This window comes from Musa acuminata, chromosome BXJ1-6, assembly GCF_036884655.1.
Source record: "Musa acuminata AAA Group cultivar baxijiao chromosome BXJ1-6, Cavendish_Baxijiao_AAA, whole genome shotgun sequence".
NCBI classification, from domain to species: domain Eukaryota; kingdom Viridiplantae; phylum Streptophyta; class Magnoliopsida; order Zingiberales; family Musaceae; genus Musa; species Musa acuminata.
In genome coordinates this window covers 14551203-14574183 of record NC_088332.1, presented here as the reverse complement: position 1 = coordinate 14574183, position 22981 = coordinate 14551203, and the positions used below count along the sequence as shown (strand labels likewise).

General features: G+C 41.8%; 4 protein-coding genes across 12 annotated transcripts; 2 read left to right on the top strand and 2 right to left on the bottom strand.

Moving 5' to 3' along the window:
- The first annotated feature begins 312 nt into the window (after positions 1 to 312).
- LOC135676456 (exocyst complex component EXO70C1-like) lies at positions 313 to 2923 on the top strand. The gene is made up of 2 exons (XM_065187653.1): positions 313 to 2581; positions 2656 to 2923. The coding sequence occupies exon 1, from the start codon at positions 415 to 417 to the stop codon at positions 2551 to 2553; it is 2139 nt and encodes a 712-aa protein (XP_065043725.1). The 5' UTR covers positions 313 to 414; the 3' UTR covers positions 2554 to 2581; positions 2656 to 2923.
- On the bottom strand, positions 1840 to 8848 carry LOC135676457 (protein SET DOMAIN GROUP 41-like). Of its 4 annotated transcripts, none has more exons than XM_065187654.1 (7): positions 7993 to 8848; positions 7829 to 7868; positions 7636 to 7748; positions 6697 to 6795; positions 3762 to 4924; positions 3601 to 3683; positions 1840 to 2867 (listed from the first exon to the last, which is right to left on the bottom strand). In XM_065187654.1, the coding sequence occupies exons 1-5, from the start codon at positions 8821 to 8823 to the stop codon at positions 4001 to 4003; spliced, it is 2007 nt and encodes a 668-aa protein (XP_065043726.1). In that variant the 5' UTR covers positions 8824 to 8848; the 3' UTR covers positions 1840 to 2867; positions 3601 to 3683; positions 3762 to 4000. The 4 variants fall into 4 exon arrangements, with proteins under 4 accessions (XP_065043726.1, XP_065043727.1, XP_065043728.1 ...); XM_065187655.1 differs by having other exon boundaries at positions 7636 to 7736; positions 7993 to 8847; XM_065187656.1 differs by lacking the exons at positions 1840 to 2867; positions 3601 to 3683 and having other exon boundaries at positions 4737 to 4913.
- A 380-nt stretch (positions 8849 to 9228) lies between these two features.
- On the top strand, positions 9229 to 20075 carry LOC103988102 (syntaxin-61). Of its 3 annotated transcripts, XM_065187652.1 has the most exons (10): positions 9229 to 9309; positions 9495 to 9602; positions 10154 to 10267; positions 10769 to 10882; positions 11057 to 11256; positions 11799 to 11889; positions 12362 to 12427; positions 12747 to 12812; positions 13485 to 13543; positions 13628 to 14564. In XM_065187652.1, exons 2-9 carry the CDS (start codon positions 9549 to 9551, stop codon positions 13497 to 13499), a joined length of 720 nt encoding a protein of 239 aa, XP_065043724.1. In that variant the 5' UTR covers positions 9229 to 9309; positions 9495 to 9548; the 3' UTR covers positions 13500 to 13543; positions 13628 to 14564. The 3 variants fall into 3 exon arrangements, with proteins under 3 accessions (XP_065043724.1, XP_018683587.2, XP_009404897.2); XM_018828042.2 differs by lacking the exons at positions 13485 to 13543; positions 13628 to 14564 and adding an exon at positions 19678 to 20075; XM_009406622.3 differs by lacking the exons at positions 13485 to 13543; positions 13628 to 14564 and having other exon boundaries at positions 12747 to 13002.
- On the bottom strand, positions 13312 to 22905 carry LOC135676455 (uncharacterized). 4 transcript variants are annotated; one of them, XM_065187651.1, is made up of 14 exons: positions 22585 to 22905; positions 19579 to 22477; positions 18900 to 19454; positions 18384 to 18776; positions 18065 to 18244; positions 17335 to 17958; positions 17203 to 17265; positions 16146 to 16478; positions 15992 to 16051; positions 15293 to 15898; positions 14605 to 15174; positions 14441 to 14503; positions 13788 to 14369; positions 13312 to 13711 (listed from the first exon to the last, which is right to left on the bottom strand). In XM_065187651.1, the coding sequence occupies exons 1-14, from the start codon at positions 22702 to 22704 to the stop codon at positions 13461 to 13463; spliced, it is 7299 nt and encodes a 2432-aa protein (XP_065043723.1). In that variant the 5' UTR covers positions 22705 to 22905; the 3' UTR covers positions 13312 to 13460. The 4 variants fall into 4 exon arrangements, with proteins under 4 accessions (XP_065043723.1, XP_065043720.1, XP_065043722.1 ...); XM_065187648.1 differs by having other exon boundaries at positions 18384 to 19454; XM_065187650.1 differs by having other exon boundaries at positions 17416 to 17958; positions 18384 to 19454.
- Between the last annotated feature and the right edge of the window lie 76 nt (positions 22906 to 22981).

Sequence of the window (22981 nt, the reverse complement as noted above, 5' to 3'; positions counted from 1 at the left end):
AAGGCGTTGTGAATTGCATGTCTCCGAGTGAAGTCAAAGTGGGACCGGAATTGTATTCCTCGGTGTCTCGAGCCGCTCCTCACGTCGACATAAAATAACGCTTTTATGTCACTAAATAATAGTCGAAATTAATTATTTAGTGGCCTCTACTAACTGTTTACGTGGCTCCAACATCTGTACGTGTGGAGTCAACCATTGCCCAATTGACTTAGTCCGATCACCCAATAGAACATCTCTCTCTATCTCTCTCTCTCTCTAAAAGCGATGACCATTTCAAATGGTGATCCCTCCTCCTCCTCAGTTTCCGCCACCCCTTTGCCTCGCGCTCCTCTCCTTGGTTTCATCTCTTTGCCACCCTTGGTTGGCTTCTTTTGCTGAACGCAAGAACACGTCAGAGAAGGGAGAAGGACGTCGATGGAGTGTAATCAACCACTTGCTCCTAGGAAATCCAGCAGCTTCTCCTCCGGCCGCGACGAGAAGCGCCGGGAGATCGACCGCAACTTCTCCTTGGGCACCGTCAAGTTGGAACAAGGCCACGAGAGGAAGGAGAGACGCAACAAAGAGACCATTCAGGAAGAGGAGGAGGAGGAGGAGGAGGAGGCCGAGGAGAGGGCCGGGAAGATGGGGGAGGGTGCAAGCAATGGTGAGGAGCCGGAAGCCAATTTGATTACCGTCTCCGGAGACATCGATAACTTCCTCGCCGTCCTTCTCGCCGTCGGAGATGGTCGAGATGGGAGGCACGAGCCGCCGGAGATCCCTGAATCTACCATCGAGAAGTTTGTGGCTTTGGTGGAGGAGGAGATGGCCACGTACGAAACAGGCGACGAGAAGTGGCCCTCCGGTGGTGCCGAGTCGTCGCTTCTCGATGCGATCGACAGGGTCTCGAAGCTGACGACGGGGTTGAGGAAGTTCTCGTCGGAGCCCAAGTACCAGCAGGCGATGAACCGATCCGGCACCGTCCTCCACCAGGCCATGTGCTTCCTCGAAGATGAGTTCCACTCGTTGCTTCAGGACGCCAGAACAAAGCAGGAGGCCGTCAGCAGCAGCTCCAAGACCAAGCCGCAGCCCTCGTTCAGCCGCCTCTACGAGTTCGATCGCCACGTGCCACCCTCGTCGGAACCAAGTTCCTGCGTGCCTTCCCCCGCGTATCCACCGGAGGCCGTCGAGAGGCTGCACAAGATCGCCGACGCCATGATCTCCGCCGGGTATGATGCCGAGTGCTGCCAGGTGTTCGCCGTCGCCCGGCGCAATGCCTTCGAGGCAGGACTGCCGAGCCTCGGTTTCGAGAAGGTCAGCATCGAGGACGTGCTGAAGATGGCATGGGAGTCACTGGAGTCCGAGATCGCGACGTGGATCAAGGCCTTTCGGCACACCATCACGGCCTCCATCTCCGCCGAGCGCGAGCTCTGCGAGGCTGTTTTCGCCAGCCACCGCGCCATCTCCGACCGCCTCTTTCGCAGCTTCGCCCACTGCGCCATCATCCAGCTCCTCACCTTCGCGGAGGCCGTCACGATGACCAAACGCTCCGCCGAGAAGCTGTTCAAGGTGCTCGACATCTACGAGGCCATGCGCGACGTGATGCCGACTGTCGACGCCCTGCTCCCGGACGAAGCCGACCAGGAAGAATCCTCCATCCTTGTGGATCCCAAGACGGAGATATCCTCGGTACGGTTTCGTCTCGGAGAGGCAGCCGTCGCAATCTTCTGCGAACTAGAGAGCTCCATCAAAGCCGACAGCAGTAAGACCCCTGTGCCCGGCGGCGCAGTCCACCCGCTCACCCGCTACGTGACGAACTACCTCAAGTACGCCTGCGAGTACAAGAACACGCTGGAGCAGGTCTTCAAGGAGCACAGACATTCCGAGAAGCCATCGTCCACCGACGGGGACGGCGACAATTCACGGGGAAGCGGCGGGGGCGGCAGGGGCGACAACCGCGGCAACAATGGCGGCAACGGAAATTACAATCCGTTCGCAGCTCAACTAGTGGGGGCGATGGACTTGCTGCACTCCAATCTGGAGTCGAAATCGAAGCTGTACAAGGACCTCGCCTTGAGCAACATCTTCTTGATGAACAACGGGCGGTACGTCGCGAAGAAGGTGAAGGGGTCGCCGGAGATCCATCAGCTAGTGGGGGAGACGTGGTACCGGAAGCGGTCGTCGGACCTGAGGCAGTACCACAAGAACTACCAGCGGGAGACGTGGTCCAAGTTGCTGGCCTGCCTGCGGGACGACGGGCTCCAGGTGAAGGGGAGCGTGTACAAGCCGTTGCTCAAGGAGCGGTTCAAGAGCTTCAACGCCATGTTCGAAGACATCCACAAGGCGCAGAGCTCGTGGGTGGTGAGCGACGAGCAACTGCAGTCGGAGCTGAGGGTGTCGGTGTCGGCGGTGGTGGTGCCGGCCTACCGGTCCTTCCTGGGGAGGTTCTCGCAGTACCTCGACCCGGGGAGGCAGACGGAGAAGTACATCAAGTTCGGGGCGGAGGATCTGGAGAATCTGATCGACGAGCTGTTCGACGGCAACCCTTCTTCCATGGCGAGCAAGAGGAGGACGTGAGGGGGGGCTGGTGGTGGTGGTGGTGGTGGTGAGTGCGCTGCCGTTGTGTCGTCTTCTACCGTGTTCGTCGGAATCCTCTAATCGAGAAATCTGGTTGCGCAGGAGGCGACGACGAAGCAACTGCTGCGCTCCACGATCTGGATTCCGGGCCTCGTTCATGCTGGGCTCGAGGAAGGCAGAGCATTCTCGCGGGGAGCCGAGCTTTCTGCGGCTCAACACAGAGCGACCGTATTCTGCCCTTTCCGTTGCTTGTGTGGGTGTTGTGTCTTGAACTCGTTAAGCTTCCTAGTCATCACGACGAGTCTTGTTGGACTCTGGAAAGATCATGATCACCATCACACAAAAAATAAAGCAAATCTCAATTATCTGATTTATGATCCACTGCTGGTAAGATTAGATATTACAATTACAATATATGGTGTTATCAAGGAATTTTCTTTAAGTTTTAATATTATGAGCCTTAACCAAAAAATAAAATAAAATAAAAATTCTGAATGTATGATTCTTTTTCTTTTTTTTGGAACCTGAGCAAATTACTACTTTGAACACAAAAGAGGAACATAGTATAAAGTACATGATATGATATTCATGAACTCCAAAACCTATCACTTTGTGTGACAAATGTATTAATCGATCCGAATGTCTCAACATTGGACTGTCTATGTTAATTGTGGTCTCACAAATCAGGTTTTTGAGAGAGATGCACAGGATGAACAAAAGTGTTCATTCCATCTCCAAAGGAATTTGATATGTATTCGTTTTGAGATATGTATGTGTATGTGTATATCTACTTAGTCCAAGCTTCAAACATTGCAAAATCTGTTGTCCATGTTGAGATTGCAAGAACTTGTAGCCAAAATAGTCTTATTCTCAAGCACAATTTACCTGTTTGATGCAGACCATGTCACAAGCAGATATGACTTAAGAGTGAACCTTTTCATATTAGTGAATTCAAGTTGATCACAAAACAGATATGCCACATGATTAATAAAGAACACAAATCTATCTTCAAACCAGAATGACAGTAAAATCACAGAAGATCATTACCTCATTTCAGTTTTCCTCACCCAGTCGACTTATAAAAGTGACAGGTTGATGGCGGTCTGAGTGCAGAGAGACTTGTGTTAATGCTGGCACAAAACCATAAGGGTTGATCAGACAACTCAAACAGATGAGAACAAAAGTACATTGAGATCTTTGGCACTCACCTCCTGACCGGCGTTTTGCAACAGCATTTCAGATGCCATCACAGTAGAGCTTAGGATGACACGTCATCCGGATGTGCAGTCATAGAAACAGAGTTGCACCAAGAATTTATATTTCATTTCTGACCAAGTAATGTGACTCGAGATTCACATACACAATTAGTTAATTGTATATGTGACAGTAAACTCAATAATATGGCTTGTGAAAAGGTCTTCTGAATAGTCAATGGATCAAATAACAATCATAAAAAACCATGAAGCATAATCTCTACATGATCTGCCAAATTGCATTGTGGTCCATAGCATATGCTTGCCAGATATCTACCGTAAGCGAAGCAATGAACAACAAGCTGAAACAAGAACCTCCTTTTGTCTTCGATGAATATATCTTCATGATGTTTACACCCAGAGCAATCTTTATTAATGAAGTCAGATATCCCTCTCGGATTGGCAAAACACTGAGGATTTATGACATTCGGACCAAGCCAACTAAAATCTACTGGGCTGTTTATGCTTTCCAAGTAAGGCAAACCTTCAGTTAAAAACGGCCAGGTTCTTGATAGAATTTCTGAAATACATCCCAGAAACCTCATTGATGTTGCCTTGCACTCATCCAATGAGTGTTCCATCATGATACTCTGATAATGACATAATACTGAGTCAATGTCTGACTTGCATTGATTTGCATTTAGTGACCACCCTGGAATTCTAAGAATGCCGCATGTAGATTCAGCTGCACTTATAAGGAAATGTGCAGTGGTTGCTATCAAGGAGGGTTCAGACAAGAACAAATGGTGCACGGTGCCAGCAAGTAGCAAAGAGTATGATGCAGCAGCTCTGCCCATTTTAAAGGCCTCAGAATTGTTACCTTCATCCAAAGAGATGGCAAGCAAGTTGAACAGACGTGTCCGATATGCAGATGAGATGGTGATGTATGCATTAAGAGGAAGATGATGAAGAGTATGCAATTTGATTCTTCCTCCAGCTTGAAACTCTTTGTCTTGAGAGCTACAGAAAAGCATGCTTTCAAGCTTCTCACAGCAAGCTTCAGGATTCTCATCTAATGTGTAATCAGCTATAGCTTGATGTAGTATATCAGCAAATTCTTCACAACAGGGATCTGTGCTGTTACTGCAGTTGTCTAGGCTCAATTCCCTAGCATCACACTGATCTGAAGTCAAATCCACACATTTCAATCTAACAAAGACTCATTGTTGAATTCCACATTCATCAATAGTTACCAAGAAGTTTAAGGTGTATCTATTATTACATATTTACGGATTGCAATGCATGTAGTATAGCATCAGTGAGAAAACCAATCAGAAACTGCTGAATCAGATACAAGATTATATCAATGGCACTAGTTTATTAACAAATATATTACGATTGATATATGTGATAATGATTTGTTTAGATTTTTAAGAGAGAAACCAAGGGTATTAAAATTTTCTTATTTACCGAAATAATTAGAAATCAATCACATGTAGGCTGGTTGTCTAAACAAATTCAAGAATCTACAGAGATTTGGAAATTTGTACTATGGTAATCTTGTCTCTGTGATATCACTGACAAGGATACAGAACAACATGGACTTTAGTTTACAGCAACATATCCCAGAAACCAACATTTACTGCGTTAGATCTACATAAGTCTGTGTATAAGTTTCCAAGTCTCAGACACTGTAACAATAATACAATTGTGAACAAATGGTTCTATAAATAGAAAAGTCAAATAATAGTGAAACTCAGAAACTACCAACTCTAATTAGAAAAAGCAGCATTCAAGATTTGCTCCTAGCATGCTACCAATTGTCACTATGAAGCCATTTCACTCATTAAGCAACTATGCAACTTGTCCGCATCTACACTGCCTATCCTGAGTAAAAATTAGTAAGATCATCTTGTGAATTAGTATGGTTTACATTTGCGAAAGTGTTATAATGGTGCTTTTCCTCAACATTTCCACATTTCTCAAAGCGCACTCATAAAGTAACTATAGCAGGTTGCACTAAATTAATTCTGGTTAATTAGATTCAAGTTTGTTTTAATATTTAAATTCCAGTTACCTCTCTCTTTGACCATCTCTTTGACAAAGATCATTTAACTGGCACAGATTTAAGCTCGTCCACCATTCAAATGCTACGTAGCCAAACCCAATTAGCTGGGGCTCGTTGTTGATGAGGTTTCAAATGTTATGCATTAGTACTTTAGTTCAAAATAACTCCTAAAATAAATTTTACGATAAGTCATGTAATGACTTCTGCAAATACCACAATGCATATCATACATCATTAATATGAAAACCTATGAGAATTATCTAGATTAGAAAATGCAAAAGAATCTAAAGCTGGGTTACACTATTCCTCACTTACATGCCTAGCAATTAAGCAAGGGCAAATGTGATGCATGCATCAGAAAGCAATATATCAAAAAGAATTGTTTGTTTCCATTGTTGAGGAATCTGATAGAACTTCCTGATTGCAAGAACATCTTTTATAAGGACATGACAATCAAAGCCCGTAATCTGAATGGAACTAATACCAACATAAAAAACTGCAAAAAAGAAAAAGAAATCATTTGGTAAAGAAATTAAGGCTCAAGTTGTAAGAACCGTACCAATCAGTTCTTGCAGCTTAAACATGATATTTAACTTGCATGTAAATTGAATGTTTAAGAAATCTTTATGCAATGAAAAATCATTTGAAATTGTACAAAGAAGTCACCTAATAAAGCAATGACATAATCCTGCTAACAAATTATGTGCAGTTTATGTTTCATGATCAGCCATAGTGCTTCAGAAAAGGAAAATTTCAACAATATCAAATAATGGAAAAGTGGATGCTCATACTGGAACTATTGCTTTTATACAGTCAAAATGGGAAAAGATAAAAGAGAAGCAAATGAAAAGTTGATATCCTTAAATTTGCTTGGTTTCTTACATTCAGAACAAAATCCATATATAATGGTGATGATGCACCACATCGTCCACAGCAGCAAACAAATCGATATTTTTCCCACAAATCATCTTGTCTCTCGACCTGTAAACAGAAACATTAGAGGAACCAAACAATTTGAAAAAAAAAAGAAATAGCATAAAACATGTAGCACCAGAAGAAAAAAATGAATACCAACCGAAAAAGCACACTAATATAAATGGTCTCCATGCATAATTACATGTAAAAGACTATATATAATTTAACAAGTCAAACATCAAATTCGATACACAAAGGAACTTTAATATAAGATGAAAAAGAGCGATACCAAAAATGGATTAGGAAACAAATGTTATATAATAACCAAAGCAACTCAAAAATAAAAAGAGCTTTTAAGATTTTTGAGATCCATAACTGTTTGTTGTGAAAATAAATTAGGAATCCAATGTTTAGATTATCTTCCATATATATGAAAAGAAGATACAATTAACAGAGCTGCACAGCATTGAAAAAAACAAGGAGCTGCACAGCAAATTGCAAGGGGATTATAGGAAGATATTTATATTCAAGAAAAGATCTATACTTTACAGGTGTCAATGTTTACAGTAAGGTTGTCACCTGATCAAGCCCAGTCACGGTCTGTAGTAAACCGATCAAGGGTCTGAACTGGGAACTTAAAAAAACATTACTCTTATCATCTAGCTGAGCTCGTGGCAAGCTAAAAAAAAAATACAGAAGCAGCTTAATTTAAGCTTGAATCAAATTATTAAATTTGAATATGATCAATTATTCAAGATTGCAACTCCAACTTCTTTGTTTAGGATAAAGTCACATTGATAAGCAATAAAAACTACCCAATTTAAATCCTGTACGATGTTCATGATCATTTCTAGTTCAGCATCACACTGACCAGGTCCCAGACAATATTAATATCAAAAACTATACCTTGGGTTGTAGCAGGTCGACGTACGTAACGCAAACCTCTTCGCCTTTCATGATTGGCTTTATGCTCCGGACAGTAACCCTTGGCCCAAATTTGGAGAATCCTAATAAAGAAACTATATAAAATATTCATACAATTGACAGAAATTTTTCTCCTTTTTTTCAGATAAAGGCAAGGCGGAAACAAAAATTTCACCACAAGCCAATCTGCTTTCACCATAAATCCATGCATTCCACTGCAGCCAACATCGAATTCGACATCACTCTCACCACAAACATATATTCTCAAAAGAAGAAATCATCTTTCTCTGAAACAGAGGAAGATGAAAAGGAGTCAAAAGAAGTGATCGAACAGCGTACCGCATCTGTTGCCACTCCGGCCGCAGCAGACGAGGCAAGAAACGATTCCGGCGTAACTGGACCGGGTTCTCCGAAACGGTAACCCAGTTCGAACCGGTAGCAAGCGTTGGGCACGCAGCTATGGTTGAACCAAGAGAAGCCCGGGCCGTAAACCGCGACCCCGAGTGCGCCGACCTCGCTAATATGCACCTCCACGGAGTTCCTTAGCACCGCCCAGAGCACCACCTCCGGGGAAGCCGCCCCGCCGTCGAAGTCGGCCTCTCGCGATCGACCCCTACCCCTCGCGAGCGACATCAGCGCCGCCCCCTCCAATATCCTCTCCGCCACCTCCCCTCCTTCCTCCAGAACCTTCTCGAGATCGCTCGCAAGCAAGCCGGCGAACCGGCGCGGCTGGTCGGGGAGGGAAGCGGGCGGGAGAATCCCCATCCCTAGTGTCTCGAGGGAGTGGAGGAGCCGGAGCGCCGCGCGGAGGTCGGAGGTGTCGCCGTCAGGATGGTGGTCGCGGAGGAGGCAGCACTCGCCGCTGGCGGCGTGGGCGGAGGAGTCGGCAGCGGAGCAGGCGGCAGAGCAGTAGCGAGAGGCGCCTCGGCAGGCGGCGCAGGGGAGGAAGGAATCGAGTGGTCGGAAGCAAGCGGAGCAACGGGATGGAAGGAAGCAGCGGTGGAGGGCAGCGGCGAGGGGCGGAATGGGTGGGGTCATGTCTCGCGCCAACCCCGTCTCTTCGCGCGCCCGCATCTCCATCGCCGGGTGTTCTCGGGGCTCCTCTTCGGCGCTTGTTGCTGCAGTGCGAAACATGTTTTCCATACTTTTCTCTCTCCCCTTTTCATTCATTCAGAAACGTTTTCTTTGTTGCTTAAATCTTCTTCCGGAAGCAAAATGTTTTCCAAGTTTTATAAAACAAAAACAAAACAATGAGCACAATCGAACCCTTCAATATTGAAATTTTTTTCTATTAATGATATTAACTATTCATGTCTTAATATTGCACGATTTGAGTGGTCGATTATTTTATTTTGTGCAGTATTTACTTCCCAAAAAAAAAGGAAAATGATGACATAATCCTCATTTTCTTTTTAACTTTGGAGAAAAATACGATGAGAAATTTTGGGGCCGAGGTAATAATTTTTTCATATTATATATGATAATGACGTCACGTGAACCGAGCTGCAATTAAATGTCGAGTTCTTGTATGAGAGAATTCGACCCGGTTTATTTGTCCACGTCACGGTCCAAATCCCACACCCTCTACAAATCTTCGTCTCTTTGCATCGCCTGTTCGATTCATCGACACCATCAGCTGCTCCTCCAACGCTTCAGGTATTCCGTCGTCACCCTTCTCGCTCCTCTCTCTCTCCCCGAATCCTTACCAATCTGATCCTCTTCGGGTCTTGCGTCGAATGCCCTTACGCGTAGATCTTGGCTTTTGGCATTTGATCGATATCTGGTCTTTCTTGTGGTGCTAATTCTTGTGCCGTGGACCTTGGTTCGTTTCGTGGCTGCAGAAGTTGGTGTATGAACGGAGGGGTCGGTCGATCTCTCTCGGGGAATGCGCTGAGATGGCTGCTGCTCAAGATCCGTTCTATATTGTCAAAGGGGAGATTCAGGAGTCTGTACGTCGTGTTTCGTTGATCATTTGCTTTTACTTTGGCACGGATTATTCTTTTCCTTTTTGCCTATGATTGGATCTCTTTTGTGCTTTTCTTTTTGATCCTACGGAGAACTAATTTCTGATGAATGAGTTTGAGTGTGGCTAATGGTTGATAAATTGATCTAATCGGTTGCTTGGCTGTGTGTTTATGTACGGCGAGGGATTTATTTGGGTTCAAGTACTCTTTTTCATGATGTAGATAGATAGATAGATAGATGGATAGAGAGAGAGAGAGAGAGAGAGATGAGGCGACCTGAACGGAGTAATGAGAGGAAATCTGAAATCACTTCACTTTGAAGAACCCTTGATTGAATCTTTTTTTTGTCCTGGCCTCCAGAATCCAAAATGTGGACGAATTGGAACTCTTTTACTGTGCTTGAATGTGCCTCTGCGGAAAGCATAAATTTATTACATCCAAAATCAAACAAGTATTGCATCTAGATTATTTCAATCATGTTCTAGGGCTGTCTTATCTGTCTATGATATCATCTGGGATACTTGTTCTGGTAACAGATTGACAAACTGCAAGTTACTTTTCATCAATGGGAACAAACCCCTTCAAACACCGGAGAGCGTGTACATCTGACAAAAGAGCTCCTGACCAGCTGTGAAAGCATAGAATGGCAGGTACTGCTTCAAAGCAAATCCTAGATATTCATGTTATGTATATTTATGTCATGTCTTCAGAATTCTTCATCTCAAAATCTTTATGACAGTTGCCCATTGGAGTAAAATTTAACTGCAGTGAGGTGAAAGTTAACTTTTACTGGGGAATTTTTGCTTATTAGTGCCCCAAATCTTTTGATTTTATGTGCTTGTCTATAAATTCTTATTATTCATATGAAAGTGCCTAGAATTTTCTTCCACCGTGCAAGTTCTTTTTTTTTCACCTTCTGCTTTTTTCACTTAAATTACGGCCAATCAAAAAGACCTTATTATCCTGACTTATAAAAATAGTTGACTTATGAATGAGCAAACGATATTGCTTAAGACTGAACTTATTTAGCAAAACTACAAGACAGATGCCACTGGATTCTATTATCGTTTAGCAGAATTGCAATATTTATTTTCCTGGTTCTCTGTAATGTTGGAACCCTTTTGTTGAACTTGTACTCTTTTGATGGAAAGGTAGATGAATTGGACAAGGCAATTGCAGTGGCTGCAAGAGATCCTGCTTGGTATGGTCTTGATGAGGTTGAACTTGAAAAGCGTAGGAGATGGACTAGCACTGCTCATAATCAGGTAAACCTTTAAATGTTAGAACTATTTCTCTATTATTGCCTTAGTCACATCTTGGATTGGTTTAATATTTTGACTTATGATGTAGACAAAATTATGTTTAGATGTGCATAATCAGAAGAACAAATATCACATGTTCTTTCCTCCATAATTTTGATTATGTAGTAGTTATTGTAGGTCGGGAGGACTAGGAGAACTGTAGAAACTGGAAAGGTGAAGCAGAATTTATTCAGCTCAGGTGCAAATGGTGTGCGCAAAGAGCTGATGAGGCTTCCAAATGATCATGCTTCCCAGGCAGGCAGATCGAACCACTACGTTAACCAAGATAATGATGATTTTATATCTTCAGAATCAGATCAGCAGCTGCTCCTCGTAAAGTAATGTTTTATGTATTTTATAGTTCTTTTATTGATTATAGTAGTCAAGATGATATAAGGCTGTTAGGATGCATCTGCTGCAGCAGATTTGGAATTTTACTTGTGGTCCATTCATGCATGGTAAATAACCAATTATATGTCTCGATTTTCTGGTTCTGGCATTCATCCAATGTGACTATGAATGCTTTATTTTGTTGTTTCTTTAATGTGTTTTAGAATATGGCAAGATGTGGGTGTAAACTGCAGGATCAAAAGGGATGCTTAATGAATTTAATGAAGTTTATATACTTTTAAGGCTTCCACAAGTCGTGGGTCCTTGGAGTTAAAACCTCTCTTGGTTTCTTTCAGGAGTCTAAGCTGTAATATTCATATTCATAGACACTGTGAGTTGTTCAGGACAATCCAATCTTTATATGATAGAGGGCCTTAAATATTTAGCCTTCTTACTTAATCAAGTTTGATTTTTTTAGCTAAAAAGATGTAGATTAAAGGCGTATAGTGAAAAAATTCCTTTTTTTTACCTCTTCTAAATCATGCTTCAGGAAACAAGATGAGGAGCTGGATGAGCTTAGTGCTAGTGTTCGGAGAATTGGACATGTAGGACTTACCATACATGATGAACTTATTGGGCAGGTACGTTGAGCATCAAGATACCTAATTGTCTCGTGTGATGATCAATTAACTCGGAGAATAATGTTCCCATTCTGAAAGGACATCCAAAATGAATGCAGTCTATGAGCATGATATTTTTTAATTGCAGAGAATTTGGAGTCTTTATGCCTTCCTTTGTACAATGAATAAAAATAGTTCAGCACCAACATTGTGCAAACAAAAGAAAATGCCATCTTTTGATTTGTAAATGATTTTTAATGGATTTGTACCAAAGAACTCTGTCATGTATTGCTTTGGTGTATGTTGTTGGATATATACATATCGTTGTGCGTTAGATACTGTGTATGTTCCTATGATGCTACTATGTTTGTTAGGGTCAGTAGTCCTATGATTTTGAACCCATGCAAATTAATATGTTGTTTGCAAGACTTGTGAAGCTCCAAAGTGAAGAGTTGAATCTCATATTCATTTTGTAAAACTCTTGATATTGCAGGAAAAAATCTTGGACGAACTAGGCATGGAGATGGAGACTACTTCAAACAGGCTCGACTTTGTCCAGGTTATTCTTGGCTCTTTTCTCCCTTCTCTTTTTAATTTTTAAGTTGCTCTTCCTAAATTTAGTTCTGCATTTTGCCATGAAAATGTAACCCATCAACTAGGTAGACAACATGGATATTAGCAGCCTGGTGTATCCCGATTAACAGAAACACAGAAGCATTCGATTCAATTTGCATTTCTTTCCGATTCAAGATTTGATTCGACCACGATTAGCAATCTGTCATATTACTTGTGTTTTTCCCATGAGCTTGTGGTCAGCAAGTCTAGTTGAAGTTTCATCTGGGGTTTCATGCTAAAAGAGAGCACTTGTCTTTGTGCAGAAGAAAGTTGCTTTGGTGATGAGGAAGGCTGGTGCCAAGGGCCAAATCATGATGATAGCATTCTTGGTAGTGCTCTTTATAATTCTTTTTATTTTGGTGTTCTTCACGTAGCAAGATAGAGTAAATTTGTGTGACTAATTACTTTTGAAAGTACATGATGGTTACTTAAGGAAATTTTTTTATGCTTAAAATACTTGTCATATCAAGAAAACCCCAATCTCAAAACAACAAATGATCATGCCTTTTTGCTTTTTTACAGGTGTGTAGCTCATTCATTTTTGCTTAAGTTTACTTTCTCAATTACATTTACATGAATCCATCATTAACTGTTGCATTCATGATTTTAAATGTCTTTTTATCAGCATATAACTGTTGGTATTTACCAAGTATCGATATCTCAATCCAATAAATAGTTTAAACTGCTACCAATGTGATATTTAAGTTTGCCTTCATCGGTAGCAACTGCAACAATATTTATGGTGCTTTCATACATGTTGCTCATGAATGCAAACTCAAATGACTTCCATACTCCTAACTGAGCTAAAACCAACATCACTAGCTCATGTACCAGAAAACAACAAATCACATCCTTCAATATGCATACAATGATATCTTTTGGTTTACTTTTATCAAACACATACAATTTCCTTCAACCAAATATTGAAGAACAATAGAGAACAAAGAAACAAATCAGAATCCAGAAATCTTCCTAACTCAATTATGATTAACATTTTGTAGAGGCCTCCTTACTGATCCATCTGCATGAGGTTTATGAGAATACTCCTTCCTGACTGCAGGTGTGTTCTCCTTACCCATCACTATATCATTATTAAGATTATCGTCATGCTTTGGCCTCTTTGCTGATCCATCTACCTTACTAGCTTTCCTGGCACTGGAAATCCTGAAATCTACCAACTTCCGACTAATTTCCTCCATCCAGTCATGCCCAGTGGTTCGAGATAATTCTGAATCAACAAAACAAATCAAATAGTCAGATGAAATGAACAATGTTTCTCTTAAAGCTTGTAACCTGTCACTCACCTCGGGGCTCTCTTCCACATTTTGAATTGGAATGATCGGCTGACACTCCCAGTGTCTGCTGAGTTTTTACCCTGCTATTCTGCTGAAACAAACCATTCATACGGATGGTTTCGACATGACATCGCTGAGGATCATCTAAAGTCTCTCCCTCCACTAAGGTCTCTTTGCGGCCAGAGTTGAATTGCTCTTGCTCTCCTGCATTGTTGATGTTAATATCTTCCTGCTTATTTGGTGAAGCCAATGTATAACCAGTTGTGCCCGGAACACTTCTCCACTCCATTTTCTTCGATGCAGTGCGTGTATCCACTATGTTGCCGGCAGTTTCAACTGTAAGTTGAGATCTATCATTCGCCCGCAAAGTGTCAGTGGTTTCCATCTGACATATCGTATTGCCATTCTCTGAGACCGATGCTTCTGGATTGCTAACCAATTTACTTGTAAGATCTTCAACCCAAGCTTCTGCTGCTTCTGGATTGTCATTCTGACAGCCCACCGTATCAGAAATTTCCATATCTTCATCGTTTGGTTGACTAGCAGGATGTTTTTCTGATACAGTCTGAAGACACTCAACTGAACTCCCATCTGCATTCCGACATAGAACACTAAGCTTCAATGAAAACTATAAAGATACCAGAAGGGGCAGAGGCACTAACCTTCATCTTCAACAGCTGCACCGGTCTCTTTGTATAACCTTTCCTCAAAAGATTGCATAGATGCTGAAAACACTATTAAAATGTTACCAAATACTACGAGACAGAAATGAAGCATTTTGAAATAGCATATAAGCAAGAAAAGAAAACAGCATAGCATTTTGTACCTGGACACACCATCCCATCCATAGGTTCTAAATCAGAGCAGTCAGTTGACATTTTTGGTTGAACTGCATTCTCAGACTCGATAGTTTCATCTATATTCATCCTAAAACCATCACTCCAAGCAGTAATTACTGCTTGTTCCTCATGCTCTTTCGCAACATCCATAAGTTTTGAATCGGACCTACCATATGATAATTCTAGCTGGATTGTGTTATCATACTCGATGGTTGCATCAAAATTCACCTTTGGATCATCACAAAGTGTTGCTTGCTCCTCATATTCATTAGTAACATTATAATCCGACATGAATGACACTCTCTCCATCTTTTGTGCTTTTCTTAATGCTCCTGAGATGCCCACTAAATTGTCATGTTCATGTTGGCAATTCTCTTCATGAGATATATGCTCATTGGCCACTGCTTGAACAATGTCATTCCTGGCAAATGATCGTTTCTGTTCCATGTCAAATAGGTCTTCTAAGCACATCAGTGTTGCTCCTGGTGCAACCCATACTTCTTCGGATTTAATCCTCTGATTAACATTGGCATCCTTCTTAAGACTGCCAAGCTTACCTGAAACCATAGATATGACATGATATAATTAGATGCAATATTCTTATGAAGTCATAAACTTTAGAAACAAAAAGCATAGCTAATCAAAACTTATCAATTTTGGTAGACGAGGCAATACATAAGCAATCATCTGAAGTTTCTGATGCAAATATATTTTCCTTTCCTTCATTGTGCTTATGGACAGTGTGGCTTAAGTTACTTCCAGAATCGGTTTCACAATTATCCATGTCAGCTTCTTCAGAACATTCAAGATCTAGTTTCACTTGTAAGGCATCTGAGAATTCGCTTCTTTCATCTTTAGGATCTTTGCTGTCAAGTTGTTGCCGCAAAATCTCATCATTCTTTGTCTCAAGAACTCCATTGCTATCAGTATCGCATCCTTTTGTGTCATCAAATTCATCATCCTCACAATCAAGTTTCTTGAAGCCACAATTCATATCATCCTTTATAGTCTCTTCTGCACATTCCGAATGCTGTGGGGTTAGTGAAACATCTCCTACTTCAGGTCCCACAGTATCTACAGCTTCTTGAGCTATCTCAGGAGCGGATGCTTCTTGGGTTACCACAGATATGGTTGAGTTACAACTATCTAAATTATACTCTGGTTTCGCTAATTTAGTTTCGGCAATAACTAGGGTTCTTGAAGCCAAAATTTCTCTTCTTGTATTGTTGTCACAATTGCTAGCAGAGTCGTTCTCAAAGCAAGGTGTAACACAGCAAGCATCTGCAATACCCAAAACAAAATAATATGGAATCTTAAGGTTTCTTTGCCATAAAGATATACTTCGAAAGGTCGAGTGTGTCCATTTTTCCATACCTGCTTCATGTTGATCTGCCATTCTGGTTATTTCACAAGAGTGCACGTCGTGACATGAAGCTGCAATCAACAGTAAAGAACTGTCATGAAGTAACAGAGTCAAAAAATGACAATTGTTCAAATGCAATTATCCAAAGGATCCTCCTTCAATCACCTGTGGATTCGAACGAGTCCATGAGCAGAGGAACATTATGCTTTTCATCATTCAAGTTATCTCGTGACCTAATCGAACCAGAACTCATAGCATGCTCATCAATTTCCTTATCATCGAGGGTCACCAAATATTCTTCAACTTCCTCCATTTCCATTTTCTCCTCCATATCTTTAGCCTCATGTTCTTCATCATCTGCAGAGACTTTGGATATATCCCTCATGTTATTCTTCTCAACATTGTCACTGTGAGGTGCAAGTTCCTCGTTTATGCAAGATGTTGTAGACGATTGATGATGCTCCAAAGAAAGTATCTTTTCTTCGAGTTCAGTTGACTCTGTATCAAACTCAATATCAGAAGATAAGTAACAGAGCTTCTAAGCCATCTAACCTACTTAAATTCACATGAACAGAATGGAACGAGGACAAACAAGTCCTTTTGAGTACCATCTAGAAAGAACATGCACATGTACACCAGGCAAAATAAGTAGGTGTATCGAGGAGCACTCGTAGGGACCCAAAACCTAATTAGTAGTCATTGTTTTGTATTGAACAGTGGTAGACACTTCAGATAAGCCAACATATGTATGAATTTTCTATTGTTATGCTTTTATGATAAATCTTGCATTATAAAGATATGATCTATAACTACACTAATCAACCAAGGAGCTAGTACACAAAAATATGCCTTTTTCCTCATCTTTCCACAATATTTGCACATCAGAAGGACCAGCCTAAAGGCAGTCCATGAGTCACAAAAGGCTAAGTTTCACAATTCTTAGTGCTTGATTTTAGTAAAAGCTATGCATAGTAGCAAGATTTCTTGTATCATGACATATCATTCGATATAGATAATACGTACCAATCCGATAAGAGACTAATATGAGTAATACATTGGTATACCCCTATATACCATATATCGAGTAGATAACTGATCAATATATCGATACAAATCGATAAAGCAAATCATACATGATAGTACCTGTAAATTGATGCATTAACAATTTATGGAGGATGCAAAGAATAAATTCATATACAAATGGTTATTCATATATACTAACCGTATTTAACTGATGATGAAGTTCTTCCGAATGGTACGGTAATCTCCCATCTTCCTGCGGAACCTGCCCAATATTATATGAACATGAACAAAGTATTTAACCTTGCTCTTAAAATCAAAGACCTCAACACACCTTGACCATCTGGAGTTCCCCAAGTTGTTTCGCCAATATCTGAAGAAGCTTGAAATTTACCACAAAGGTCAAGTGGCTCACCTATGTTATCAATGGGTTCTCCGTCAAATTTATTTGTGAGTGCCACACTCTCCATACACAAAGATTTGGCATGTTCATATCCACTGCAGGAGAAACCACATGATGCATCCAAGCCACCATTCTTAGCTCCATCATGTTGGACGTCATCATCTTTACCTTCCGCTAATACTGGTGTTTGCAATTCCAGAATTGGTCTCTCGATTACAGCTGAATTTTCACTTTCGCTTGGGATAATTATATCACTATCATTCATAACATTACTCTCCCTTAGGATGGACAGAGGTGGTGGCCTTCTATTAGAAACATCATCATCATCGGCGGGTTCAATCAAATTAGCTTTTGTAAGTGCTTGGAATTCATCTTCACCAGTACATGAATTCCTCCCACCTGAAAGAACCAAGCGTTGTCTTTCTTCAAGCTTGTCTACAACCTTAAATTCATGGGGCACAGAATATGGACTTTTCATATTTGCTGAATCTGCCCATGTTTCTGCTTCACTTTCAGAAACTTCAAGATTACTCAACTGGTGGGCACTAGCTTCCCCTATAAGCAGAAACAAATGTTTGGAGTTGACATAACAAATGAGTGATCATCCTGAATATAATAAATGGCAATGACTATTAAATACAAAGGGAATCATAAAGTATACCCTCAGAACGATTTCCTGATGCAGGAGGACTACCATTTGCAATGTGGTCTTCCTTATTGCCGGCTAAAACATTTATGTGAGACTCTATGTGTGTATTCGGCATTTTCCTGGAGGATGGACTGAAGGACTTCCCCTTGTTGGATTTCTTATACATGCTTAATGAATCCATGCTGCCAGTACCTATGACATGGACAAAAGCTTAGAATTATCCAAAAGAATATAGTGCAACAATATAAGATAAAAACAACTTACTGGGTGGATGCCCTTTTACCCAGACATCACAGATATAGCATAATGAGACAGTTTCAGAGATCTGTACCTTCACTTTTAATTGGATTGACAGGAGAGTGATCATTACTTTCATCACTAGATGCTCTAGCATCATGTGTGTCTTCTAGTTTAGCTGATTCGGATTCTTCTTTAAATTGCAAAGTGCCTCCAGTGGCATATGTTGTGCCAACTATCTCTGTTCTGTCATTGTTTTCATTGCCATCTGAACATCGAGGGGCCTTAGCAGCTGATCCATTCTTCCCAGATCGGATGCTAGAAGCAGAAAATTCCACTTGAAATTTATCCTCTTGAACTTCTAGCTGCTTTTCAAATTCAGATCCAACTAGCAACAATGTGGTGGATTTGTCATAGGCACATGATTTCCCCTGTGAAGAAACTTCCGCACTTTCCATTTGTACAGAAGCATCTGCAATTGTGTCACCTGGTATTTCTGATAAAGATGGTGAGATTGCACAAACCAAATTGGCATCATCTGAACAACAAATTTCAGAATTATCATCATGAGATGTGATAACTTTCTCATAATTTTGACATAGATTATCACCTGAAGATAATCTGCTAACATCAGTCACTTCCAAAAGAGTTTCCATGATATCACTGCTCAGCTCCATAAGTTTATGTGGTGACAATTCTCTATGCCCAGCTACTTGTTCTAAAGAATCATATTTTGTTGCACTTTTACCAGAGCTACAATCAGTAGCACTGAAGGAACTATTTTGATTTCCCTCATCTAAAACCACAATGTCAGCACCCTGTGCTATCTCAGATGGACCTGTATTACCATCAAAAGATTCCTCCTCACATTTATCTCCAATAGACTCGGTACCAATTGTTGATGTATTAGTTAACAAATGAGAAGATGAAGACTCATATTTACCTTCTTCTTCAGCAGTTTCACACATTTTTGGAATATTAGAATATGTATTGGTTCCCTTGAGTTCTATCAATCCATTGAATTCTTGACATGCAGATTCGGTGTCTAACAGTGCCACAGAAGTTGCTCCAATACTCCCTGATTCATTTTTGACGATGTTCTGCTGGTTTAATAAGCCCACAAAATCATTATCGGGTACAACAATTAAAGGCAGGACCACTTCATCTGCAAATCACAGACTTCCGTAAGTAGATATTCAAAGTGACATATTAGCATGAAATATGAAATAAGGGAAAAAGACAACGAATCAGAGAACCACCAGATATTGCATTGTTAAGTCTAAACTTACCCTTAAGTCCACTAGGACAGACAGGACTATGAGAAGCAACAGCATGAACATCGTATAACATTAATGCTGTTCTGGGATCACTGACAGTAGAAGCTTCAGTAACAACTGCAGGAGAAGGTTCTTCAAGATGGCTGCAAGGAAGTGGTGAATCAACAACGTTTGTTCCTTTGGGCTGTCCATCTCTTTCTTCTGTGTAATTTGCACCATCCATAGTGCTGTTCGTAGAAGGCGTATCTGCAAATCCCCCGCACTCGGTACCAGGAACTTCAGAATCTGCCTTCACAGAAGGGTCAACATATGAAAAAGCATCCTGTAATCTGCGAGAAACTTCAACCGGATTGTAAGAAGAAATTTCTCTATCCTCTTTCACCATTAGTGTAAGATTGTCAAAGCCTTGCAGAGTCTTTACCCGTGATAAATTTCCAGACTCAATTAATTGGTCAGCATGACATTTATCATTGGTTAGATCATCAATTAATGGAGAATGTTGAACCTTATTAGCACTTTTCACCTTTGGATGATTGCTGCCTGCTGTTTCTGAAACCACATATTTAGCAGCAACTGACGATTCAGAAGTAGAGACAGGTGCAGACTCTTGGGAACCATCAGTATCATCAGTAGTTCTATGAGTGTCAATCAAACCAAATGCTACAGGCTCAACCTCCATGGAAGGGCAATTTTTGTCTTCCTTAATTTGGTGCTCGCTACACTCGTCATGTATCTCATTTTTATGCCTTTTACTACTTGCTATTTTCTTTACGGCAGTGTGATATGCATCAAAGTTAGCCATCTCATCAGTCAAAATCACAGCTAATTCAGCGGAACAGTTTCCTCGTATGGCATCATCACTCTCAAGAACTTTCTCACAGCAATCTTCACAAAGCCTTTCTTTATGCTCGTTGGAACCAGCATTCTGCTGCACGCGGACAGGATCTAATCTGCCAGCAATTTCTACTTCCTCAATTGAAATTTCTTTATCTGAAACCACTGCTCTTTTCCTCTTCTTCTGCCTTGTGTTTTTTAAAGCCTCATCTGTTGGCATCACCAATTCTCTTCTGGAGGCATTGTAACTTGATTTTCTTCCTGGTTCTTCAACATGTCTGTGGCCTTCTAGCATTTCATTTTCACCTCCGACTGTACAGTCAGTGGTAGAATCCTCCGTTGGTGCTTCTGCTAAGACCTGACCTTTCTTCAACCTCTGTGACCTTCTGGCTTTCTCAACTACATCAACTAATGTATTCCCAGTTATTTGAAGTCCCGGAGCATTATGCTTTGGAAGCTTAGTTTCCTTGTTGTGTTCATCAGTTATTGAACTCTCGACTAAAGGAGCTGAAGTCTTGAATTCAGTCGAAGCAAGCTTTGGAACATTTCGCATTGAACGCCTCAAAGTATCTTTAGTCTGTGCCACCCTTTTTGGATCTACTTGAACAATAAGTTCTTGAAGTGCAGCTCTAGTTTCACAGCTAGGGACAGTAATTTCTGTAGCTCCTTTACTCGTCTTCATGTTCCTCTCATGCCTCCTGGTCTTGCTCTTTCTGACTAGTTCAACATCATGAGCTAATGAAGTTTCATGCTCCAACACAGTAAGCACAGATGAACTCCGTGTGCACAGCCAACGAGGTTCTACTTCGGAGAGCTTTTCTTTTCTGGCATGATCCTCTGCAGTTTCAGTTAAGATTGCATCAGGAAGAGGGGCTGCAAGATCTGGATTTCTGATAGCCTTTCTTTCCTTCTTTTGTAGCACCTTATTCGGATGTTCATCTCTTGATTCCAAACTTCCAGGCAAGGAGGCCCCAATATCTTCATCTTTGATCCTTGAAGTGTGACGCCTTGGCCGATACAAAGCACCTCGTAATTTTGCTGCCTCTTTAGTCTCCTCCCCTGCTGGTTTTTCATATTTCTGAACATTAGGAATTGAAACTACTGAAGTAGGTCCTGATTCCTCACTTTCCTGGAATAAGTTATGAGACTTTGCAAGATTACGTTTTGATCGCCTAGGTGGAGGCACTTCAATATGTGGAACCATAATTTCATGTTGATCATCAAGTCCAACGGTGGAATTGATACAAGCTTTACTGCCAAAATTTTCATCTTTCTCCAACACTTGTGCTTCCGAAGATACATCAAAGACAGGAGCAACAACATCCTCTTCTTTCCTTTTAGCATTTCCCCTTGTTTGCATCCTTCTGGGTTTCGTGTCTCCCTGCTTTGCTTCATCTCCTCCAATAGTCACCACTCTGTTCCTCAGAGATCTAGTAGTTGGTGCGCAGTGATCGTCTTCCTTATCGACCTTCTTTCTATTGTTCTCCTCTTGGTGAGGAACCTTTGCAGCCAAATCAGGCCCATTGTTTCTGTTCTGTGCCTCTTCCTCGATGACATGGGAACGTACTACTGCAGCTGCAGTGGATCGAGGTCTCGTGCTTCTAGTCTTCATTTCCGTAATAGTCACCACTCTGCTCGGAGATCTAGTCGTTGCTGCACAATCCACCTCCCTTCTGTTATTTTCCTCTTCGTGAGGAACCTTTGCAACCAAATCAGGCCCATTGTTTCTGTTCCGTGATCTCTTCTCCTCGATGACAGGAGACCATACTACTGCAGCTGCAGTGGATCGGAGCCTCTTGCTTCTAGTCTTCACTTGAAAAGCACCATTTGCTTCCAAAACTGGCTCACTGACTGCTTTTGATGCGTACACAACAAAAGACCTCCTCCTACTCGGCCGCCTCCTCTCCGGAGAAGTTCGCGCTTCCAGGTCTCCCTGGCTGCCATCTCGTTCACCATCGTCTTCTTGCATATAGAAGCTTACCTTCTTATTGACCCCTCCTCTTCCAGCGCCCTCAACACTGCTTCCATTGGAGCCCTTCAAGCAGCCTTTCGGCTTCATCTCCTCGCTCTTCCGCTTCTTTTTGTCACAATCAGACAAAAAGTTGGTCTTGAAACGTCGCAGTAACTACTCATAACAATTCCAACAGCAAGAGCAGAGCGAGAAAGAGAAACACGGTACGGTACCTGTAGAAGGGAAGCGAGGTTTTCGGCCATCCGGGAGTTGGTGAGATTGGCCGGGAGGCCGTGCTGCTTGCTGAGGGCTTGGAGCTCCCTCCTCGACATGCTCTTGGACTCCATCTCCATTGAGAAACGTGGGGGAAAACCGAACCAACCGCCGGCGCGGCGAGACTGCTAAGGATCCGTCGTCATTGGAGGAAGAAAATTTCTTGGATTCAGCTATTTCCACGGTAAGATCGTCGGAATCCTCGAGTCTTCCTCACTGAAAAGGAACGGGGAGGAAATCCAAAGCGGAGCGATCTGGTTAGCGCCTCGACTGTAGCGTTTGAAATCATTTGAATTTGGAAGCGTTTAGAGATTCACGCGCTTTGCCCGACTCCGTAAACTTCTGTTGCCAATCCTT